The sequence below is a fragment of the Geotrypetes seraphini genome, chromosome 1 (genome assembly GCF_902459505.1).
Source record: "Geotrypetes seraphini chromosome 1, aGeoSer1.1, whole genome shotgun sequence".
Lineage (NCBI taxonomy): Eukaryota > Metazoa > Chordata > Amphibia > Gymnophiona > Dermophiidae > Geotrypetes > Geotrypetes seraphini.
In genome coordinates, this window is record NC_047084.1 from 269,051,904 (window position 1) to 269,076,402 (window position 24,499).

At 46.3% G+C, this 24,499-nt stretch overlaps 1 protein-coding gene across 3 annotated transcripts in view; it reads right to left on the minus strand.

The window, feature by feature from the left end:
* The window catches only part of TACC3 (transforming acidic coiled-coil containing protein 3), a 195,617-nt gene that overhangs the window by 148,248 nt on the left and 22,870 nt on the right, over positions 1-24,499 (minus strand). For all 3 annotated transcript variants that reach the window (XM_033951090.1, XM_033951080.1, XM_033951099.1), the window contains exon 4: positions 8,463-9,449. In XM_033951090.1, the coding sequence (XP_033806981.1) occupies positions 8,463-9,449 (987 nt within the window). The remainder of the gene's footprint in view (positions 1-8,462; positions 9,450-24,499) is intronic.

The window sequence follows — 24,499 nt, forward strand, 5'->3', positions numbered from 1 at the left end:
CCATGCGGTTCCACTGGGAAACAGAAGCTTTAGATACTGGTCTGCCCTGATGACTAGCACTGGTCAAGACTAAAAGATGATCTGACAGGCAGAACTCATTTGTCATCAAGATAAAGAAGAACTCTCCTGATATCCAGCAACTTCAATACTTTGTCCTATTTCTTTAACTCAATTTATTTTTTATTTATTTATTCTTTATTAAATTTTCAGTTCTTACAAAAGTGCATTATAACACACGTCATAATCATGAAAATTAAACACTTATATATATATTCAGAACCAGTTCAAACCCCAACAAAAATATCCTCCTCCCTTCCCATCACCCCAGAAAAACTGATAAATCAGATCATTTAAACATATATCCCCCCATTGATGTGCAATTAATGTCAACAAAAATTAAAACTATAATAATTCTACAAAAGACATCAATGGGCCCCATATTAATTTAAAAAATTTTGTATTCCCTGACAAAATCAGCATTTATTTTTCATATTTATACATTAAACATAAATTTGGGGTCTTTTCCAGATAAGCCCCGCCACCACTAATGCAAAAAGTGCACGGGCGAAAACTTAAGCCACACCACCTTATAAATTATTAAACTGTTGAAGCCCTCCGAGGAAATTATTCACATGATTTGAATAATGACTCGGGGGGGGGGGGGGTTCACTTAGCATGGTGTTAGCTAAAACTGTGGCGGGGGTTAACTTTTTGGCGGGGCTTATCTGGAAAAGATCCTAAATTTGCCCACCAGAACGTAAAGTTAAGACGGTCCCAATTTTTCCAGTTGCGGGTAAATCAACTGTACAGCTGTACTTGTCATAATTAAGAAGAGTCACCTCTTATATTTATCTAAGGCAGGGGTGTCCAACCTTTTGGCTTCCCTGGGCCGCATTGGCCGAAAAAAAATTTTCTGGGGCTGCACAAACACTAACACTAGCCGATGAGCCAAAAAAAGATTGAGCAGGTCTCAAATTTGCAATCACTAATATAGAAGATGTACGTATCTAATAATAAACCTCCATTAAAGGGACACTGGAGAGGAACCCAAAAAAGCAGTAATACTTACCCTGACTAATCCTCCATGTGCACCGCTGACAGTGGGAGCAGCCACAGGCTTCCACATCCCCACTCTGATGAGCAGGGATGCGCGCTCCAGGTTCTCCCACTCACTTCTATTACAGCTACAGTGAGCCTCTTCAGAGGTGAGCCTCATCAGAGCGGGGATGCTGAATCAGCTGTCAGCAGCGCATGTAGAGGATCGTTCAGTCAGGGTAAATATTACTGCTTTTTTGGGCCTCCCACTTTGAGCTTAGGCTCCCTCAAAATGAACATCTCCCATGTTGTAGCTAGTAGGGATCCCCAAGCCTCACCAACTGACAGCCACCTCCTCCCCCTCCAACTTCCCAAGTTCTGCAGCTGGCAGCAATATTGCAGAGCTGCTGCCTTCCCTCCTCCTTGCCCCCCCCCCCCCTTTGGCTTTCATGCATGCATGAAATCAGGGGCAGCTTGAGGATATTGCCATTGGCTGCAAAGCTTGGAGATTTTGAGTTGCCAGACTGGAGAAGATGTCTTCAGCTGGCAGGGCTTGGGAATCCCTACTAGCGCAAGTATTTATAAATTGCACTCAGGCAGAGAAAACTTTGGTGCCCATCCACTAATTTTGGGATCGTCACTCTCCCAAATCAGCTGTATGATTAAGCCACTGAATACAAAATAAGTGTGATGCACATATCCCAAAGCTAACATATTCCAGTTAATAAATTCAAAATAAAACCATTTTTTCAACCTTGTTGACCAGTTTTTCTGTTTTTTCTCTATCTTCAACTAATTCTCTTTCCAGTGTCTGCTGTCCATTTTTTTCTCCTCTTCTCTCGTTCTATTTCCTTATGCCTGTCTCCAACATATTGATTTTTCCCTTTCAGCTTTCTTAACTTTTTCTTTTCTGCCTCTGTCTACTCAAATCTTGCCTTCTCTCTCACCCTTCTTCTTTTAAAATGTTCAGCTATTATCTCAATTCTCCATCTTCTCTGTCTCTAGCTCTCCCATTTTCCATCTCACTACTTTCCCAGCCTCCTATTCCCTTCTATCTCCTCCCCATTACCACATTTCTACCACTGTACTCACTGCTCTCTCACTCATCTTGTCATCTCCATTTTGACCTCATCCACAAGGCTCACCACTTTCAGAATCCCCCTCCCTCTCTCCACTGGTCAGGCTATTACGCCGTCCCTTTCTTTCCATCTCCTAGCATCTTATCCCAGCTCTCTTCCCTCCTGCCCTTCCATGGTTCCATCTTTCCTCCTCTATCTCCATGGTCCAACAATTTGCTCTCTCTCTTTTCTATTTTTCTTCTTCCCTCCCGCTTGATGCTGAACAATGAAATGAAGGGAAAAAAAAAAGAGATGCTGCATCTCTCTGCCTTCCATTCACAGGCCTAACATTTCTCCCTCCCTCCCATCCCCAGATCCAACTTCTCTCCCTTTCTCTTCCCAACTATCCCCCATCCCATCTCTCCCCCTGCCCCCCTTCTCCAGGTCCACCATTTCTTTCTTTCTCTTCCCAACAGTTCTCCCTTCAAGTATCTCTTTCCCTCTTCCTCCACACTACCCCAGGTCTAACCTCTCTCCCTTCAGACCATTGCCTACCATCTCTCTCTGTCCTCTGTTTCTGATCCCATTTGCTCTCCCACCACGCCCAATCTGGCACTGCTTTTAATACCCTCCCACCCAAAAACACCCATCTCTGAACAAATCCCCCTTGCTTTAATCATCTTATCCTCACTCTCTTCTTTCTAGATAGCAGCTGTCCTCTCTCTGTCTTCCATGCAGAATCACCCCCTTCCATCCACTGTCTGCCCTCTCTCTCTGCCCCTTCCATTTCTGTCTGCTCTCTCCCCGTTCCATATGATATCTTCCCTCTTTCTATGCTCCTTCCATAAACTGTCTATCCTGTGCCCCTTCTCTCCTTTGTATATGATTCATTTCAGCTTCACCCCCTCTCCATTTTTCTGTCTCCACCCCTCCCCTATGCTCTGACATCTTTCTTTCCCTCCCCCCATGCCCTGGTACCTCCTCTCTGGCACCTCTTCTCCCTCTGGTCTGGCCTTTGTCTCCTTAGTTTCCCTTCCCTCCCCCATGCCCTGGCATCTCTCCTCTCCTTCCAACTCCCCCTTCCCCTCCATTATCTGGCATCCCCTCTCATTCCTTTCTCTTCTTCCTTCCTTTCCCCTGGCCTTGCATCTGTCTCCTTCCCTCCCCTCCCCTGGCATCTAACCCTCCCATGGACTTGACATCTCTCATTCCTCTCCCTTTCCTTCTCCCCAGGATCTGGCTGAAGTTACAGGCGGCACTGAACTTGTGGCTCTTAGAGCAAAAGCCCTGCCTGCAGCGTTTGTTCAAAGCCGCGGGCAGCGTCTTCCATGCGCCTCCTGCGGCTGATCTAGAAGCATTCCCTCTGATGTCGCAAAGTCAGAGGGAACACTTCCGGGTCAGCCACAAGAGGCACATAGGATCCACTGCTCGCAGCTTTAAGCAAACACTGCAGCAAGACGTTGGAGGGAGCCGGCAGAGGAAAACACCACATCATGAGTGGGGCCGCACAGAATTTTTCACGAGAAAAACAACGCATCGTGAGCGGGGCTGCACAGAATTCTTCACAGGGCCGCATGCGGCCCGCAGGCTGGACACCCCTGATCCAAGGTATCCTTAACATGCAACACAGTTCCACATATCACTACCTCATAAGTCAAAGGGATCGCAGACTCTAAAATATTAATATGTCCCCAAATCGACTTCCAAAAGCTTTGTCCTATTTCTTCTAGCCTTTGTCCTATTCTTCTAGCCACTTCCTGGCTGACATGAAATCAAAACTACTTTTGGTAGGAATGAAGGCATGGTGCATAAAAAGTTCCAACACCTTCCTCGCCTAAGTGATCATGACTAAAAAAAACTGCCTTCACAGTTAGATCCATAAGACGCCTCTGACAAAGGCTCATGCGGTGCTTTAGCGAGGGTCCTTAATACAATGTTGAGATTCCACGTAGAGACCGGTTACCATACTGGAGGTCAGAGCACGCGAGCTCCCTTCAAGAATCCGGGCATATCTGGATAAGGTGCCAAAAATCATCTGTCCACTCAAGCTCCAACACAAAGGACCGGCTTTTTGAACCTCAAGAGATCCTACCACTAGGCCCTTCTATAGATCTTCCTGCAGAAAGGACAGGACTTCCTGCAGGGAGCCGTATAGGATCTAAGTTATCCTTACAGCAGAGCTGAAAAGTTTCCACACTTTCACATAAGCTGCAACAGTTGACTTCTTTGATTGTAGAAGCATAGAGATAGCCATATCAAACATTCTGTTTATGCTAAGGCTCAACAGCCATGCCACAAGCCCAAAGTGTTCCGAATCAGTCTACAATTGGAAGAATCTTCCTACCAACTTCACCCTACCAATTGTCTTCCTATCAAATTATAGTACCCAATTGCTCTACATCTACCAATTGTCCTACCTTGTCAGAACAGCTTGCCATCAGAAGATCGCGGCAGGGGATTCTCTGATCAGCTGGTCTCCCTGAAGCCTGTTTCATGGAGTCCTGCTGGCTCAGCTAATTGGGGAATCCCCTACCACAATCAGTGATTACTTTCTCCCTCCCTCACATCAATCCTCCTAGAACTCCTCCTCCTAACCCCTCCCCCACCCCCCTAAGCCTTCAAGTTATAAAAAAAAACAAAAACAAAAAAAATCAGCTGTTCCCCCCTCCCAGTGCATCTTGGGAGGGGCCTAAGGCTCTAATTAGTTCAAAATGGTGGCCCTACCTACTCCCATCTCGTGATGCACTGGGAGAGAAAGGGTTGCCGTTTTGAAGAGGCAGCCCTATCGGCAATAGGGAGTGGGCTTCCCTCCTCCTGCTGATTTTTCATTGGAAGGTACAGAGGGGTATGGGGGGGATGGTGGGCTCAGAGGAAGGCGGCTGGAGGGGAATCAGTGAGGGGAAGGAGGGAGAAAAGAATCAGATCTCCCTGACAGATGTGTGGGGATGTGAAGAGGCGTCTAGGAATGTTGGGGGTAGGGGGGGCATCAGGCTCAGCGGAAGAGGGTTTGGAGGGAGGGAACAAGGAATCGCAGATCTCCCTACCAGTTTCAACTAATCGTGGTAAGGGAATCCCCTATCAGCTGATGACAAACCGTTCTGACAGTATAGGACAATTGGATATGATAATTGGTAAAAAGGTCCTACCAATTATCAGAATCCCATTCCGACTTCTATATGGCTATGGACCCCTGGGACAGAAAATCATGGTGTAGCAGTAGTCTTGAGAGTTTTCTCTGCAACTGGACTAGAACTTCATACCGACACGGCCTATCCAGAGCTACCCGGGGAGAGAGAGAACACATACAGGAGCCCGTTTACTGGCCAATGTTATACTAGAGAGTGTCTATGCCAACACTTCCCAGCTCTGACCTTCAACTAAAGAAACAAGGAGCTTTCTTTTTGTCCGCTGAGGCCACGAGATCTATAGTTGGCAAACCCAGTGTTTCACAACACAGTTGAATGCTCTCTGGAACAAGAACAATTTTCCTGGATCCAGGGTCTGGCAGTTGAGATAATTGGCCTAGACATTGTTCACTCCCGCTACATGAGCCAGTGTGATGGCCTATAGATAAGCTTCTGTCCTGTGAAACAACTGGGCCTCCACCTGAAGCTGAGCACTCTTAGCTCTCCCTTGTATGTTGACATACGCCACAGCTGTGGCATTATTGGAGAAAACACCAACTGCTTTGCCTGTGAGCCATGTCTGGAAGAACCATAGAGCCAACCAAATGGCCTAATTCTAATCTGTTGATGGACCTTGCCCTCTGTGAAGGCAGCCAATGCCCTTACTGTACTGGATGACCCTCATAATGAACCCCAGCTGTAAAAAGACTGGCATCTGTCTTCAGGATCACCCAAGACTTTACGGAGAGGGAGGCCTCTGGATAACTACTCCAACCAGAGCCACCACAAAAGATTAGCACACTTCCACCGTCCAGGCTAACTGCGACTGGAGAAAGTATCTCTGAGTCAACCAACACCTAAAAGTATGCTCTGCAGGGGACGCAGATGGGCTCTTGCCCATGGAATCACCTCTATGGTCACTAACATGGAGCTTAGCACCTGCAGGTAATGCCAAGCATTAGGCATCGGTAGCTCCCAAATCTCCAGGATCTGGTGTCTGAGCTTGCTTTCATAGTTCTGGAAGAAAACTTGGCCATCTTCCATGTTGAACAGAACCCCCAAATACTCCAAACACTGAGTAGGTTCCAGTTGGCTCTTTCCGAAATGTATAATCCACCCCAGATCCTGCAGGAGCTGAACTGCACGAGACCACCCGGTGTCATTCTATCTTGGATGGTGCTCTGATCAGCCAATCATCCAAGTATGGATGAACTTGGATGCCGTGTGTGTGTATATGTGGCTCTTACCCTCTCCTCTTTTTTTGGTTTCCCTGCTAGGGAGTCCGGAGAAAAGTCCAATAGGGAATACAAATTTGAGTTTGCACCCCTCTTGTAGAATGTCCAGCACCCAGCAATCCGTGGTGATGCCCACCCACCCTGCAAATCTGAGAATCCTTCAGGACAATTTCACCTTCACTAGGCAGAGAAATTCTTTTAGTAATTTGAGCCACTAGAGAATCTACCTTAGGTGGTGTACATAACTGCTGGAAATCAGACGCCATGGGATACAATTTTATCATTGCCCTGGCCCCCAACAGAGGACCCTCAGGCATTTCCCAATGCTCCATTATCCTGGTAATCTCTGGGTATGAAAGGAAGCATGTGGACTGTGACTTGGTACTGCTCAATAGCAAGAGCTGTAGAAATCTGTGGGGACTCTAAATCCAACTCCCACAGAACAAACTGTAATAACCTTAGTTAAATCTGCCATCTTAAATGGCCCATGCAGTGTCAGATCCTCTCCCTAATCTAGGTCTGCCCTAAACTTTGAACTAGAACCCTACAAGGAGAACACATGGTGGAACAGCAGCAAAATTGCATCTGACCCCAGATCGTCCCGGACCTTTTCTGACTGGGTCTCCGATTCTTGCAGTACTACCGGTTGCAGCAAGATCTCGCTTTGTGGAGGTAAACTCCTCTGAAAGCTAACCAGCTGATACACAGACAACCCTACTTCTGGTAGGCTGCATACATCAAAGTCACAAAATCAGGGTCAAAGACCTGACTTGGGATTTCCAAGGAACTCTGTCAGTCTACCATCTTCTCAGGGTCAGGTGAGTCGGCGCAAAAGTGTTCCGCTGCTGATGCCAAGCCGCATTTCTGAGGCTCTAACAAGGTTTTACAACCCAGATCTAGCCAATTCGTAAAGTGACCAGAGAGGTTTAAGACCATGGTTCCTTCCTTTTCTTGCATGCCTCACAGTACAAGGATGATCCTCATCTGACCATCAATTAGAAATTTGGCATGATATGGGGTCTAAACCACCTGAGGAGTCCATAATAATTTACCAAAAAACAAGGCAATTTGAGGCAGAAAGCTTTTTGAAATTGGCAGTGTTTTAGTATCAATAAGAACAGCCCATAGGAGCAAAACCAAAAAGTTCAAAATTACTGAAAATAGGATTTTAGAGGCGAGAACCCTTGGAACACCCTTAGAAACCCGTAGTTTTGCTGAATTGACCCACCCCGATTTTCCCCATGGACTGTAATGAGCTGTACTTACAGATCTGCCATGTGCTGTGTCTGCATCAGCTTCTCACTGCAGCTGGAAATGGAGAAGGGAGTTCTGTCTCAGACTAGCAAGGGTAGGTCCAGCGGCGGTGTGTCTCTTCGGGCTGCCTTTCACTCAGGTTCCAAACACCAGAAACCCTTGACCCCTCGGGGGGGGGGAGGGGGAACAAAACAGCTGACTTCTGCCAAGCCTCCCAGCCAGTCACAGAGTCAATCAGCCTATGGCTCACGCGCCTGACTCTGCAGAGGTAAGCAGTGCTCCCAAGGGACCTAGCACCGAGTTCCCAAGTGTTATATGCAGGCCAACCAGGCAAGTGCTCTTTTGAAAAATGTGGCCCTTCCGGCTACAGACCCCAGGACTACTGGGAACCTCGTAGCACAGGAAAACCTTAAAAGAAATAAATATCAGATAAAATCCTGAAAAAAAAAAAAAAAAAATCTAGTGCAGAGATGTAACTCGTTTGTAGAAGTTAAAACTGAGGAGAGAGGTGCTGCCCAGGGAGACAAGGGGGCAGAGAAAAGAAAATGATTGATTTTTCTGCAAGCAACTCATGAGCTGAGATGCTTAACCTCTATCCATAAGGAATCACATGCTGTTTGCACAGGAAGTACTTGTTTTATATCTGGGATAATGGAAGGTTAAGTGACTTGCACAGAGTCACATGGAGCTGCAGAGAGACAGGTGGGTAACTTATCCTACAGGGATTTAATAGAAAATCAATAATCCTTACTTACAGACTTAAAGGATCTTTTTTTCCTAGATTGTCACATATAACAGGCTTCTCCTCAATCAGACATCCCAACACAGATTCAGGCTTCTTCAGCAACAGGTTATCGTCGTCTTGTCTAATGCTGAGGTTTTCAGTACCAGGTTTCTGGAGTTTAGGTGAATTTGGAATTTTAGAACATTCAGAAGTAAATGAATTAATATCTGAATCGCACCAATTGCCATCAATAGTGCAAGATGCCTTGAGAACATGAGTGTCTTCTGAAATTTCCCGATTTACAATTTTTTCAACTTTGTTTTTGACTACAGTTGGTTTCTTAGCGCCATCATTTATTTCTGGCAGTTTCTCTACTAGGTTCTTGGTAAATAGCTTTCTGATAACAGTATTGTCATCAGAAAAATTAATTTCTAAATTGACAGATTCTTTTGAGAATTCAGGGCAACTGTCAGTAGATTCTGGAACTCTTACTGGAGAATTCTGTAATTTTAATTCCCTTGGTTTGAAAGGATCAATCAAATCAATTTGACCAGGGTCAAATTTATAGGATCCCTTAGAAACAGGTGGAGAGTTGAGTACTTTTGTGGCAGCTGTAGAAGAATTCGCACTAACAATATCAATATTACAAGTAGATTCTGTAACTAGTTCAGATAAGTCTTTTATAACTGGCTTGATTTCTGTACTCAGATCCACTATCTCCACAGGTGTACAGTTATTCTCTACTGGGATAGTTTCTGCTGACTCATGACAAAGTGCATCAGCCACTTGTAGGTAACTTGGATCTTTCTCTGGGCTATCCACATTAGGGCTGAACAGCACCTTAGAAGGAGAATTTTCCATTTTAGGAGAGGGATTTGATGGATTTAATTCATCCACACTGTCAGAGTTTATACAATCTGCTATCCCGCTCTTCACCAACAGATCATCATGCAGATAGGGAGCAGTTTGCCCATCATGTTCTTGACTCATTTTCACGGATTCAACTAAAAGCATACATCTGTTTTTAAAAGAAAAAAACATTAACACATTTCAGTTTGAAGTAAATCAGTCTTCTAGTTTAGTTAGTTATTAGAAGTCTACCATTTTCATAATTTGCCACATTTCTCTAAAGATCTTGCTATGCTGATGCTATGGAAAGATTAAGTTTTTACCTATGCTAATCTTCTTTCTTGTAAATCCACACTCTATTCTTGAGCATGTGGATAGTCAATCCTATCTCATGATATTTCTTGTAGGAAGTCTCATTTAGCATAACTTTATGCTCCTCTTACCGCTAGACTGCCTTCCAACTTCCAGTGTGTAACAAAGCAGACAGCCATTCCTGTAGAGGACACAGAAAAGAGGGGTATGCAGAAACAAGTCTACATTAGAAACCATAAAATGGTACCCAGGAGTCAGCCTGCCCTAACAGAGTGGGGCACATCAGCAAGAGACCCTCTGGAGCAAAGTGCACAATATTTGCAGCTGTTAATCTTGGAAAGCCTGGTCAAGAATCATAAGTCCAACTTACCAGTACTTGAGGCAGACAAAATCAGCAGATCAGCAACTCCCAGGATGGGCTTTAGGAACAGAGTAGGAATTTACAAGAAAGAAGATTAGCAAAGGTAAGAACCAAATTTTTCCTTCTTGTACAATCCCACTCTATTCCTGAACAAATGAGATGTAACAAGAGCAGACCCTCAAACTCTGGGTGGAGCTGGCAAGTCTGCTGCCAGAACTGAAAGTCCAAAGGCGGAATCCTACTTGGCTGCCACATCTATCCTGTATAACTTCGTAAAAGTATGCAAGGAGGACCAAGTGGCAGCTCTACAAATCTCTTCTGGGGAAACTGCTGAAGATTCTGCCCAAAGGGAAGCAATACCTTAGGTGGAATGAGCCTTTACCGAAAGAGTAAGTCACTGTCCAACTCCAAAATGGGTGGATGTAATAGCCATAGGAATTCATCTGGAAATGGTGGCTTTCGAAGCCAGACTGCCCTTAAGGGCTGTACCTACCAGCACAAACAGGTGATCAGGCAAATTAAATTCATTCATGACCCCCAAGTACTTCAGCAAAAGCCTGTGCACATCCAGAAATTAACATCCTGTCATGTTTGCTTGAACCCAAGGGTGTAAAGGCTAGCAAACTCGCCTCCTGGCTGGTGTGGAAGAAAGGAGTGGAAGTGCACAGGATCATGCTTGATTTTGTAATTCAAAAAAAAGATATCTGCAGGACAAGCCTAAAATTTGGAAACTCTGCATGCCGACATAATGGCCACCAAGAAAACCATCTTGAAGGCGAGATCCATCAGAGAAGCTCGATTTAACGGCTTGTAGGTCAGAGCTATAAAGACCCCGATAACCAGATTAAGATTCCAAGTCAAAAATGGCCAACACAGCAGAAGGCAGAGTTGTAACACACCCTTCAAGAACCTGACGACATCCGAATGAGCTGCAAAAGAGCCCCCATGGGCTCAGGTCTGAAGCAGGAAAGCCCGGAAATCTGAAATCTCAGAGCTCCAACTGCAAGGCCCTTTTCCAGGCCTACTTAGAGGAAGGCGAGAACCACCAGGTTCAATGCCGAGCTTGTTTCTTTGACCTTCTGAGCGCACCAGACCTTAAAACACCATCAGACATTAGCATATACCACAACAGTTGACTTCTTCTTGCAGCGTAAGAATGTAGCAACTAAGCCAGGCAAGTAGCGTTGCGCACTAAAGTTGCACATTCAAGAGCCACACCGTAAGAACAAAGCATTCCGGATCTTGCAGGGCTATTGGGACCTGTGTGAGGAGGCACAAGTAACAAGGAAGCCAGAGACTCTAATCTAGCTGCAGATGAATGAGGTCCACATACCACGGGCCACCTGAGCCAATTGGGAGCCATGAGAATCACCTGACCTCTGTGGACCTTGATCCTTTGCAGAAGACACCCTGTCATGGGCCATGGAAGAAAGACATATAGAAGGCCATCATGTGGTCACAGCTGAACCATGGCATCCAATCATTCACTTCCCGATTTACAACAGCGGCTGAAGAACCAAGCCGCCTTCCTGTTAGACGCCAACACCACTGGATCAAATGTTGGATGTCCCCATCTTTTCACTATGCATTGGAATGCTCTCTGGGACAGAGACCATTCCCCTGGATTCAGAGTTTGACAGCCAAGATAATCCGCATGCATTTTGTCTACTCTCGACACGTGCACCACCAAAATGGCTAGCAGATTTTCTGCCCAAAGAGCCTACTGTGCCTTCTACCATAGGAACGCACTTAGGTGTCCCCTAGCGATTGGCAGACTACAGCTGTGGCATTGTCCAAGAAAATTTGTACTGCCTTGAAGCGGAGTACCTTCTCGAAGTGCAGGAGAGCCAACCAGACTGCTTGAAACTCCAAATGATTGATCAACCATTCCTTCTCAGAAGGAGACCACCATCCCTGGACTGGACTTGTCTGCACTAAGGGCCACCCAGCCGTAGAGGCTGGCATCCATCATCAAAATCACCTAGATGGAGATCCGGAGAGAAATTCCCCTAAAGAGAGAGAGAGGATGCAACCACCAGGGTTGTGACAAGTCTCCATTGTCCAAAGGAGCTATTGATATAGTATAGGGTTGTCAAACTCAATCACATAAGGAACGAAATCTAAAACATAGGCTAAGTCATAGGCCAAATTTTTTATTAAGATATTTAGTCTTGGTAGAAGTATAGATCCTTCCTCACCTTGAGAAACCATATCACAGGCCACCACATGTTCTGAAAACAACAAGCACAGTAAGGCACTTGTGTGAAGCGCCCTAACTTTTACACTGGGACTGGGTCCTTCTGCCTGCAAATGAGTACTAAGGCAGTGTGGTGAGGTGCTTGGAGTGCCGCTGGGACTTTGGCAGCGCGTACAGGTGCTTGGATGCAGCACAGTCACCACGGGCCACATAAAACGGCCAGGTGGGCCGATTTGACTCACAGGCCTTGTTTTTGACATGTATGATATAGTGGATCCCAAAGTGGACTCCACCGGAGATAAGCGCATCCTGAAGCGGACACAAATTCTTGCCCAGGGGACCACGTCGATAGTCGCAACCATTCACTGCAGGACTTGCAAGTATTGTCAGGCTGTCGGGGCAGGAGTGTTCAGAAGGGCACAAATCAATTGGAGAAGCTTCTCCTTGCATGGTTGCGAAAGGAACACCTGGTTCACTCACTTGGCAAACCTAACTCCCAAATATTCCAGGTTTTGCGTTGGAATGAGGACTCTTCTAAAAGTTGATCATCCAGCCTAATTTCTACAGCAGCTGGACATCTATGTGAACTGCTTGATGACCCTTTGATTCCAACATTCAGATACAGATGAAGTCAGATAACAAGTCTGTTCTAATGCGCTGCGACAACCATCATCATTTTGTTAAAGGACCACAGTGCTGTCACCAGTCCAAAGGGCAAGAACACAAAATGGAAGTGCTGCTGCAAAACATGGAATCTCAAGAACCTTCTGTGCTCTGGAAAAATGGAGGTAGGTCTCCGTCAAATCCAGAGGAACTAGAAAGTTCCCCAAATTCCCCCAGCATGACCGAGGCAATCACTGGCCTCACTGTTTCCATGCAGAACCAAGGGATTTTGAGGGCCACATTGGAGATGATTCTGGAACTCAAGGTGGTCAATCACTGGAGCCTCTCTGTGGCAAAATGAAGTATATTGAGTATCTGCCAGAGCCTGAGTTGGACTCTGGGATGTGCTCTATGGCCACCATATCCAGTAATCTTTGGACAGTGGCTCTTAACCTCACCTCTTTTTTTGGTTTCCCTGCTAGGGAGTTCAGAGGAAGGTCCAGTAGGGGATAAAAATTTGAGTTTGCACCCCTCTTGTAGAATGTCCAGCACCCAGCAATCCGTGGTGATGCCCACCCACTCTTCTAGGAATGCTGAGAGCCTCCCACCAATTTGCAAGGGAGGCGGGTAGGGGAGTCAGCTGAAGGCCTGGCGTCAAAACTTCTTTGGGATGGAAAATGGGCTGCCAAAGAGCGTGTGCGCCAAGCTCTTCCAAACGCCTTTTGGACAGATAAGGCTTCTGCTCTATCCTGAGGAACCCTCGGGGTATTGACTATATCATCTGGAGAAATGAAAATTAGAATGCCCCAATCCTTAGAAGGATTTAGGCTTAATTCTCCTGTACACTAGCCATAAGGTTGTCCAGTCCCTTTCTGAATAACTCCTCCCCCTTAAATGGGCAGTTTATTGAGGGTTGCCTTAAATAAAGATCACCAGATTACTATCTGACCCACAGCATCTACTGCGCAGAGAAAGTAAGTGGACAGCTTGCTCATTACCCTGAAGAGGTCGTACAGGGCTTCAGCCACATAATCCACTCCCGTTACCAAAAATTGTAGACCCCTATCCATGATAGTGTCAGGATCTTGATGCAACTTGAGCAACAGGCTCTGGTGACAAAGGAAGCCCCTGCAGGAGCTCTCAAACCTGTGGGTGCAAACCCCCCCTCCCCCCCCCCCAAAAAAAAAAAAAAAAAAAACAACCAACACACACCTCAAGCACAAAATAGATTCTGCAGTTTTGGGCATCCTTCAACACCACACTGCCTTCACTGGGAAGATTAGTGCACTTCTTCACCTACGCCACCAATGACTCCACCTTTGAGGAAACAAAAAGCTGATTAAAGGAATCCACTTCGGACAGAGCTTAGACAGCCTTGGCAACTCGTAGAGGCCCTTTCAGCACTTCCCAGTGATCCATGAGCATCTTCAAGATGTCTGGATGGTCAGGAAAATAGGAAGATTGCGGCTTTGTGCTACTCATAAGGGAGCACTGTGCTGTCAAGGACTGAATCGTCTCCAATTTCAACTCCTGAAGGGATTCTGCAATTATCCATTTCCTTACTGAAGGTTTGAAAAGTCTCCACACAGTGGGGTCTTCTACCAGATCTGGAGCAGCCCCCAGATCCGGATCCTGCAAGTCAACAACTGCTGCCACCTCCCCCCAGTGGAGGTGCCTGTCAGACAGAAAATGCATGAGATCATCCTCCAGATCATCTGTCGTCCTCAGGTGGACTGTTCTTCAAATGCAATTGTCTTTGTTGCTTGGGACCCACGCTCATGGTGGGGCGGTGAAGAGAGACCCCAGCGCAAGCAGGACCACCATAGTAGGTAGATTCGTATTACTCGTTAGACAGATAAGCTTGAAAACAGCATGTTAATGAAGTCTGGAGGAAATCCTTGTCCCTGAGGGGCAGGAGCTTCCTCTAAACCCTTATGAGAGCCTTTGGAGTTTATCCAGGATTTTGTCACAGAATCATGGCTGCGTTTCGCCAAGGATGCACATATTAGGGAGCTGCAAAATGGAAGCTGAAACAGCTTATAGGGAGATCCTCTGCCTCAAGAAGCCTGGAAACTGGACTGCTGGTATCTTCCGACTGCCTCTAAGGCCCCATGTGTTGGCCAGAGACCTCCACCTGTCCCAGAAATACCATATATGCCACCGGGAGGAAGAAGAGTCGGCTCCGATCCTTGATACAGCGCCATGGTACCATGAAAGCATGCACTCAAGCCCACTAGTGGACGAACCTGGAGTGAGCAATTTTCTCAAGAAAACGGTCCCTGAGACCTGAACTGACTATGCAGGCTGTCCAGGTGGTTGCATTACCAAGTAGCCAGCCCCCTGAAAGCAGACTTTGTCCTCAAAGTCTGAGATCTCCGGCAGCAAGAGCTGTCCCCACAGGGAACCTCTGCAGCATGAATGTCCACTAAGCCACAAAAAATTATGAGTTAAAAGAAAGAAAAAAAAAAAAAAGAATCATGAGCAGAAGAGGCGAGCTCCTACTGTCTTGCTTGTAAGAAGACAACTGGAAGTTGGAGGACAGTCTAGAGTAGTGTTCTTCAACCACTGCTCCGCAAAAATTTCCTGCTGGTCCATGCAGGGCCAGTACGTACCTCAGACCCGAGGAGATCAAGGGGACCCAATGATCTGGGTACCTGCTTAACAATGGCTTCTTCCCCTCCCCTCCCAGCAGCTCTCAGTATTCTAACTTCCCTGCAGCAGTGCCAGTAGTGTCTAGAGGTCTGTATGGGAACGGGGATCGAGGGAATCCTATGGGTCCCGTGGGGGTCCCACGGGAATTCCCCCTATCCCATGGGGACCCCCCTCTAGCCAACGGGACTCCCACAGGGATGGAAGGCTTTGGAAGCAGGGTTCATTCATATAATATAATGGACACGTCAGCCTTAGTAAAAGAGGGGATTTATAAGTTAATTACTTGAACAGTAAACAAAAAAAGGGTTCCACCAAAGAGATTCCATAAGGAAAACAGCAGCGCAAACACAAAAGAAACTGTGGAATTGATGATCCTGTCAGAAATAATTGCTGCTTTTTATGGGGATGGGCGGGGATGGAGGTAATTCCTTGCAGGGATGGGTGGGGACAGAGAGGATCCTGGCGGGGATGGGTGGGATTTCTGTCCCCGCGTAACTCTCTAGTAGTTTCAGTGTAGTGATTCACTTAATCAGCCTTGGGACTTTTGCCAAGTAGCAACCCACCTCTGATAATGCAACTTTCTCTTTCCTCAGAGGCAGGCGTGACACATCAAAGGCTACCTAAGTGAATCGTGCTGACGCTACAGACACTGCTGCAGGCAAGTTAAAACACTGAGTTACTGCTAGTCTGGGGAAGAGAAGGTGCTGTTGCCACTGGTTGGAAGTGGAAAGGGAGAGCTAGAGCTGGTTGGGGGGGAGGGGGCACTGCTTCTGCTGATCAGAGGAGTTGCCACCCTGGACTGTAAATGACAGATAGTGAAGGGGGAGCTGCTGCTGGACAGAGGAAAAGAAAGAGAGAGCTGCTACTGGACCTGGAGGGAGGGAAGAGAGATGTTGCTGGACTGCGGGGAGGGCAGTGGAGAAGGGGGCAGAGAGAGTGAATTGATGGACAGGGGACAGTGGACTCAGGGGGGGAGAGATGCTAATGATGAGGGTAATTGTATCATGCAGAATATAAGGGGGGCATATAATTAATGTATGTTTGCTAAACAATAAGAGTTTCTGGAAAACATACTTTTCTTCCAGTAGTTTTAGATGGTTTAGAGAGAAAAACACATCTGTTTATAAGAATATAGTTTTTTTTCCACTTACATAGTTAGGGCAAATATTGATGAGCTGGTAGTTATATAAAATCATGCGATTGTTTCTGTAAACGAGATATTTGCAATAAAGAGCAAGGGTCAGCCTGACCTCAGTCCACTTTCTTCTATGGCTGACAGAGGTGAGACAAAAGCATGTGATGAGTTAAGTCATTACTGCTAAGGAACAAAGTAACCAATAGAATATTGCAATTTGTAAATGGATTGTAATTGGACGATGCACCAACTACGCATGTTTAATAATGAATTAATTTCTGTCATTATTTCCAATAAAATGACCAGTCACCTCTAAAGTTGAAAGGGGATAGATTCCGTACAAACGTAAGGAAGTTCTTCTTCACCCAGACAGTGGTAGAAAGCTGGAACGCCCTTCCAGAGGCTGTAATAGGGGAAAACACCCTCCAAGGATTCAAGACAAAGTTAGACAAATTTCTGTTGAACAAGAACGTGCGCTGGTAGGGCTAGTCTCAGTTAGGGTGCTGGTCTTAGACCAGAGGGCCGTCACGTGAGCGGACTGCTGGGCATGATTGACCACTGGTCTGACTCAGCAGTGGCAATTCTTATGTTCTTATGTATTGGAGAGGCCTTTCTGACATCCCATTATGTTGGCGGATGCAGAAACGCTTCTCAAAGCTTTGACTTTTTAACCACACTTGTGTGATAGATTTCTTTCCTGAACTCCCCAGAAATAGAATTAAGAACCGAGGAATATATGTAGGTATTAGAAGGCAGGTAGATAGCCTGAGTAGATGGTTATTTCAACCAAACACTAACAGGGAGAGAGCAAGGAAGGCATACAAGCCATAGGATGGAGGGGCCTGGGCTCTGGGCAGAAAAGAATAGAGATAATGTGCATGGAGAATAGGGACAGACAGAGGGAGAATGCTGGATAGAGAAGGGATGGGGACACAGAAGGGCAATACAGATTATAGGGGTACAAAGGGGCAAGGACATAAGAGGGTAGTGGTTTTTATTTTAGTCTTAGTACTTTGCTGGTCTACAAAATATTTTATTTTCGCTGGTCCATAGGTTGAAGAACACTGGTCTAGAGGTAAGAGAAGGAGCAAAAAAAGTTATGCTAAATGAAGCTTCCAACAAGAAATCTTGCAAGAAGGGATTGACTACCCACTTGCTCAAGAATAGAGTGGGATTGCACAAGAAATACAGTAGGTACATTTGAAACATCAAAAAAATCCACCACACAAATAGCACAGTTACTTACCGTAACAGGTGTTTTCCAGGGACAGCAGGCAGATATTCTCGCATGTGGTGACGTCATCCACATAGCCCTGATGCGGACAGCCTCACAAGCAGACATGTTTGTAAAACTTTTAGAAAGTTTGCAACTGCCGCACCGCGCATGCGCGAGTGCCTTCCTGCCTGACGTAGGATACGCGTCTCCTCAGTTCAGATAGCTAGCTAAGAAGCCAATCAGGGGAGGTGGGTAGGTTGTGAGAATATCTGCCTGCTGTCCCTGGATAACACCTGTTATGGTAAGTAACTGTGCTTTATCCCAGGACAATCAGGCAGCATATTATCACATGTGGGTGATCTCCAAGCTAACCAGAATGGGATGGTGGAAGTGTTGGTAAATTAGGAGAATAAATTTTGTAAAACTGCATGGCCAAAATGGCCATACCATCTGGAAAAAGAATCCAGACAATAATGAGAGGTGAAAGTATGAACCGAGGAACAAGTGGCAGCTTTGCAGATTTCCTCAATAGGAGTAGATCTAAGGAAAGCTATCGATTCCGCCATGGCTCTGACTTTATGGGCGGTGACTCGACCCTGTAGATGTAGTCCAGCCTGAGCATAGCAGAAAGAGATGCAAGCAGCCATCTAGTTGGAGATTGTGCACTTCGAAATTGGATGTCCCAATTTGTTTCAATCAAAGGAGACAAAAAGTTGAGGAGCAGATCTGTGTGGCTTAGTTCGTTGCAAGCAAAAAGCCAAAGCATTGTTACAGTCCAAAGTATGAAGAGCTGTTTCATCCAGGATGAGAATGAGGCTTTGGAAAATAACTGGAAGTACAATGGATTGGTTGAGATGAAATTCTGAAACCACTTTAGGTAAGAATTTAGGATGAGTACGCAGGACCACCTTGTCATGATGAAATACTGTGAAAGGTGGGTCCGCTACTAAAGCTTGTAGCTCACTGCGAGCAGATGTGAGCGCAATGAGAAAAATCACTTTGAGATGAGCTGAAGCCATTGGTTCAAAGGGAAGCTTCATCAATTGAGCAAGAACAACACTGTGATCCCAAACTTCTAGAGGCAATTTGAGAGGTGGCTTGACATTGAAAAGTCCTTTCATAAATCTGGAAACCACAGGATGAGCAAAAAGATTTTTCCCTTCTATAGGCTGATGGAAAGCAGCAATTGCACTGGAGATGAAGTCGAATAGATGTGGATTTGAGGCCTGACTGAGATAAATGCAACAGGTAATCCAAAACTGAAGACAAGGAAGTAGATTGAGGCTCCTTGTGATGAATGGTGCACCAAGCAGAAAACCTAGTCCATTTCTGGTTGTAACATTGTCTAGTGGTAGGCTTCCTGAAAGCCTCTAAAATGTCCTTGACATATTGAGAAAACTGTAGAGTGGCAGTTAGGTTGAGAGATACCAAGCTGTCAGGTGTAGAGACTGCAGGTTGGGATACAGTAGAGACTCACGACTCTGTGTAAGCAGAGATGGAAAAACTGGTAGAAGCAGTGGCTCCCTGCTGCAGAAGTAGAAGGGAGAACCACGGTTGTCTGGGCCACCGAGGAGTTATCAGAATCATGGTGGCATTGTGTTTGAGTTTGACAAGTGTCTTGAGAATGAGAGGAAATGCATATAGAAATTGATTTGTCTATTCCAAAAGAAAAGCATATCCTGGAGCAGAATTGAGGCAGTTTGTTGTTGTGTGGAGATGTAAATAGATCTATCTGAGAAGTGCCCCACTGAGAAAAAATGTGATGGAGAGGCGAGGAATTGAGTGTCCATTTGTGAGGTTCCATAAGATGACTCAAATTTGTCCACCAGACAGTTTTTCTCTCCTTGAATATAGACCACTTTTAGAAAGGTGTTGTAAAGGATTGCTCAATTCCACACCTTTTGAGTTTCCTGGCAGAGAAGGAGAGATCCTGTGCCTCCCTGCTTGTTGATGTAGTACATGGCGACTTGACTGTCTATCCGAATGAGGACTACTTGATCGTAGAGAAGATGCTGAAAGATTGAAGATCGCTCTGTGTTCCAACAGATTTATGCGACACTGAAGATCTGTAGTGGACCAATGGCCTTAGAGTATAGAGACCATCAAGATAAGCCCCCCAAGCATAGGTCAAGGAATCGGTCGTGAGAACCTTCTGATGAGGGGGCATTTGAAACAGTAAACCTCTGGAGATATTGGAAGAGAGCATCCACCAGTGGAGAGACTGTCTCAACATAGGAGTCACTGTAATGTGCTGAAAGAGTGGGTCTAAAGCCTGTGGTCACTGAGATGCCAGGGTCCACTGAGGAATTCATAGGTGAAGTCTGGCAAAAGTAGTCACGTGAACTGTAGAGACCATGTGACCTAGGAGAACCATCATATGTCTCGTTGAAAGTGAAGTGAGGGATAACACTTTGTGACAAAGTTGAATGAGAGCATCCCGACGCTGCTGAGGAAGAAATGCTCCGAGTTGCACAGTATCCAGTACACCTCCGATGAACTGTAGAGTCCGAGGGGGCTATAGTTGTGATTTTGGGAATTTGATTTTCGACCCCCAAGCTTTGGAGGAACCAAGTAGTCCGTTGGGTCGCTACAATAATCCCCTGAGATGTTCAATCCTTGATGAGCCAGTCGTCCAGGTACAGCAAAATCTGAAGACCAAGGTTTTGCAGAGCTGCTGCTACCACTACTAGGCACTGGGAGATGATGCCAGGCCAAAGGGTAGCATTCTGTATTGAAAATGATGATTTCCCACCCGAAACCTGAGGAACTTACAAGAGGCTAGATGAATAGGAATGCAAGTATAAGCCTCTTTGAGATTCAGAGAGCATAACCAATCGTTCTGATCTAGGAGGGGATGCTAGAGACAGCATCTGAAATTTTTCTCCAACATTAAATTTGTTGAGTGCTCCGAGATACAATATAGGTTGCAGATCGCCCGTCTTTTTCGAAGCTAGGAAGTAATGAAAGTACCCCCCCCCCCTCCGCTCTGCTGTTCCAGAGGAACTTTCTCGATGGCACGAAGACGAAGCATAGCTTGAGCTTCTTGAAGAAGAAGGGTGGTCTGGGAAGAATTGGATAGATACTCTGTTGGAGGAAGATCTGGAGAGATCTAGATGAAATGAAGATAGTAACCTTCCCTGATGATAGAGAACCCAGAGGTCGGATGTAATGAGTTCCTGTCAATGGTAATAGAGATGGATATGGCCCCCCCTACGGGAAGAGGAGAGGACAGAGGCAGAACTATTGAGGTTATGCTCTGTGTTAAATGGTCAAAAAGACTGAGAGGCCTTGGGTGCAGCAGGAGTCTTGAGTTTTCTGCTGACGTTGCTTAGGAGGTGGCCTGGAATAAGGAGCCGCCTTCTGAGGAAATCGCCTCTGGTAGGATGGAACAGGCCTAAAACCTTTGGCAGTGGAAGGCTTTGGCTTGATGATGGAAGCAAAGGACTTCTCATGTTCAGATAAATGCTTGGTAACTGCCTCAATAGAGTTATCAAACAATTCATCGCCCTGGCATGGGATATTAGTCAGGCTATCTTGAAGATTCGGGTCCATGTCCACAGTGCGAAGCCAGGCAAGATGACGCATGGCCACTGAAAAAACAGTGACTCGAGGATAGTTCAGACGCATCATATCAAGATTGAACTAGATGCATGCAAAGTTGCTCCAGAGCATTGTGAAGTTGTTGAAACTCTGTGGAAGTCTATGTTGAGGAAGATATTTGAAGAAATCAAGCATGGTGTTAACCAAATGCTTGAGATAAAGATGTAAAGACAAAGTTGTACTTCAAAACTCAGGTCGCCATGAATGAGTTTTGATACAGGCGACGACCAAACTTGTCCATAGTCCTGCCCTCTCTTCCTGCCATCTGACGTAGAACAGAAGAAAGAGACAGCTGGTCAGCCAAAGCCTGGCCTCGAGAAGGACTCGAGGACGTCGAGGCTTCTGGATCCAATGAGGAAAAAGATCCCATCGTGTCCTCGAGATCCCGTAGTGGAGGAGGCGAAGTAGCCGGTGGGGAATACTGAAGAAAAGGCTGCTTCCGATGAGGTGAGGCATGCCTAGATAAATGCTTCGAAGAATGTCTCGATCGATGATGCGAGCTATGTCTTGAAGCAGGCCTCGACAAACGAGGCAAATGTGTCTTCGCTGAGGCCCTCAGAGAGTGGATGAAACTGGAAGCGGTGGATCGAAGTAGAAGTGGTTGGCTGGAAGCAGCACGAGGCACTTGCAAACACTCGAGCCCTTGCATCGAGAAGATAGGTTCCAATGGAGGCACTCGCAAAGACTCTACTCCTTGCATCGAGTGCACTGGTTCCAATGGAGGCATGGGCAAAGACTCTGTTCATTGCGATGCATGCATCGATGCCAGACCAGACACTCGCAGAGACTGCTCCCTGTAGTGTGTGCACATATGACTGAGGCACAGGAGGCGGCTCGACCTCGCGGAAGACCTCCGCATGCCCAGGCTGGATTTGTGAGAGAAGCTTCGGCCCGATGGTAGTGAAGAGCTGAATGAATTGCTTCTCCAATAAGGTCTGGAACGAAGCCAGCAAGGATGGATCCGCGTCCAACGGGACCACCTGCATGGGCTTCGTGCTCCCTCGAGGCAGTGTGAGAGTGCTTGGACTTAGAAGCCTTGGGCACTTTAAGCACTACCAGGAGAATGGGCTGCTGTGCTACCTGACCTGAAGAGACAGAGGAAGGCACTGCAGCAGGCGTCAAAGACATAGTCGGTACAAACGAGGCACGTTTGATGAGGCTTGGAGCAGAAGGTGTGGAAGCCTGGAGCGCATCGGATGATATCGAAGGCGAAGCACCCTTCGAGGACGAAAGCTCCATCGAAGACTCCATACCGAAAAGCTGCTCCCACAAGATGCAACGACGCTTGAAAGCACGAGGCTTAAGTGTTGAGCAAGGCTAGCACAATTTTGGGAGATGTTGAGGCCCAAGACACCGAAGACAGCGTCGATGAGGGTCCGTTAGGGAAATCGCGCGCTGGTACTTAGAATACTTTTTAAAACCGGTTGTAGGCCGGGACATAGGCCGAAAAAGCTCCGCCGCAAGATCGAAGCCGCGGAGTTGCATGCCATGTGGTCTGCCTGGTCGAACGAATGGAAGAAATTTTTTTTTTTTTTTTTAAAAAGAAGAAAATAAAGAAGAAAACCGGCGATTCTGAGAAAAATAAACCCAAAACCGTGGACAAAGAAGGCACAAGTGAAAAACACTTCACGCAGAGAGTCGAAAACAGACTTCTCGGCTCCGCGGAAAAGTAAGAACTGAGGAGACGCGCCCTGTGCTGGGCGGGAAGGAACTCGCGCATGCGCGGTGCGGGCGACTCGAAACTTCGAGTTTCTTCACGCAAGTCTGCTTGTGAGGCGTCCGCATCGGGGCTCCGTTGGATCACATCAATCACTTGTACGAATACCTGTCTGCTTGTCCTGGGATAAATACCCCCATCATAATACTGACTGAAAAGACCTTCAGCGTCATTCTGGAAGAATGGTCTGAAGCTCCAGAAACGGTAGCCTGACCATGCTCCAGAGTAGAAGAATGAACAAGTATCGAGTCGCCTCTTAAGACCAGACTTCTGGAGCTGAGGATGGAAGGCACCGAACCCTCCAACCCGACAGCCCGGGATTATTGGTGGCCATGAGCTAGTCCAGCAAAGACTGAGGCATGCCTTTGAAAAGAGAAATCTTGCTGAGCCACCAAATCATACAGAGCGATGCTTGAGGAGCCTACCAAATAATTGGAGCCCTGAGATACCGGGAACCACCGAAACAAAAGTTACTGCTGTAGCGTTATAATGGGAAAGCAAGCCGAAGTTCCCAATGGAGTCAGCAACATGGATCCTAGAACCTGTACAGAAACCCATACTCTTGGTCATGGTGACCGAAGAAGAATGCGAACCTGAGACTGTGACCCATCGCCCTAGTCTTTGGGAAGAAATACATTTCTCTCCTATATGAATAAAAACATCTCCCCGATATATCTATAAATAGTACAGGAGAAAAGAGCGCTGTGCATATTCGAAGATTCACATCCAAAGAACTGAGGAAAAGAAACCACCCTTTTCGTGTCAGTCAAATGGCCTGACTGGAAGACGTGCGAATCAAGCAGTCAGTCAAGAAGAAATTAGGTGAATTTCCTGGTAGCGCCAAAACGGTACCACTGCCCACATTTTCTAAAATGTTCATGAAGCCTTGGGTAGGCAAAATGGAATGTGCCAAAACCGAAAGCGCTGCTCCAAGAGAGGCAAGCAAACCTAGTGCAAATTCGGAGTCCATAGTGAAAATGTAAATAGTCTCCCAGTTTTTCTGCAGAAATGTGTAACCCTGAGAAACTAATTCAGCAGAATGGGATCCAGCCTGCCCAATGCCCCCGTCTCGGGCACCATGCAGTAAGTGAAACAATGTCCCTTAGTTCCTGAAGTACTACAAGAACTGCCCTGAGGACCAGAAACACAAAACATAGAGACTCCAAGAACGAACCGGAAACCTGAGGAGGATGCAAAGTTGCAAGCATCCTGAAAAATGTTCACAGCTCCCTGACCTGATATTATAGCGTCTTCTCCCTCATGAGAAAGCCTGAAGAGTCATTGGAAGAAGTCAAGATCCCCTCAGAATGAAGTGCAGAAGGTCAGGGAATGGCAGGATGAGACTGTAGGATCTGTAAGAAGATTCTCCTAGGAAAAATCAAGTTTCACAATGTAAAGAGGAATATACTGGAACCATGAAAACAGT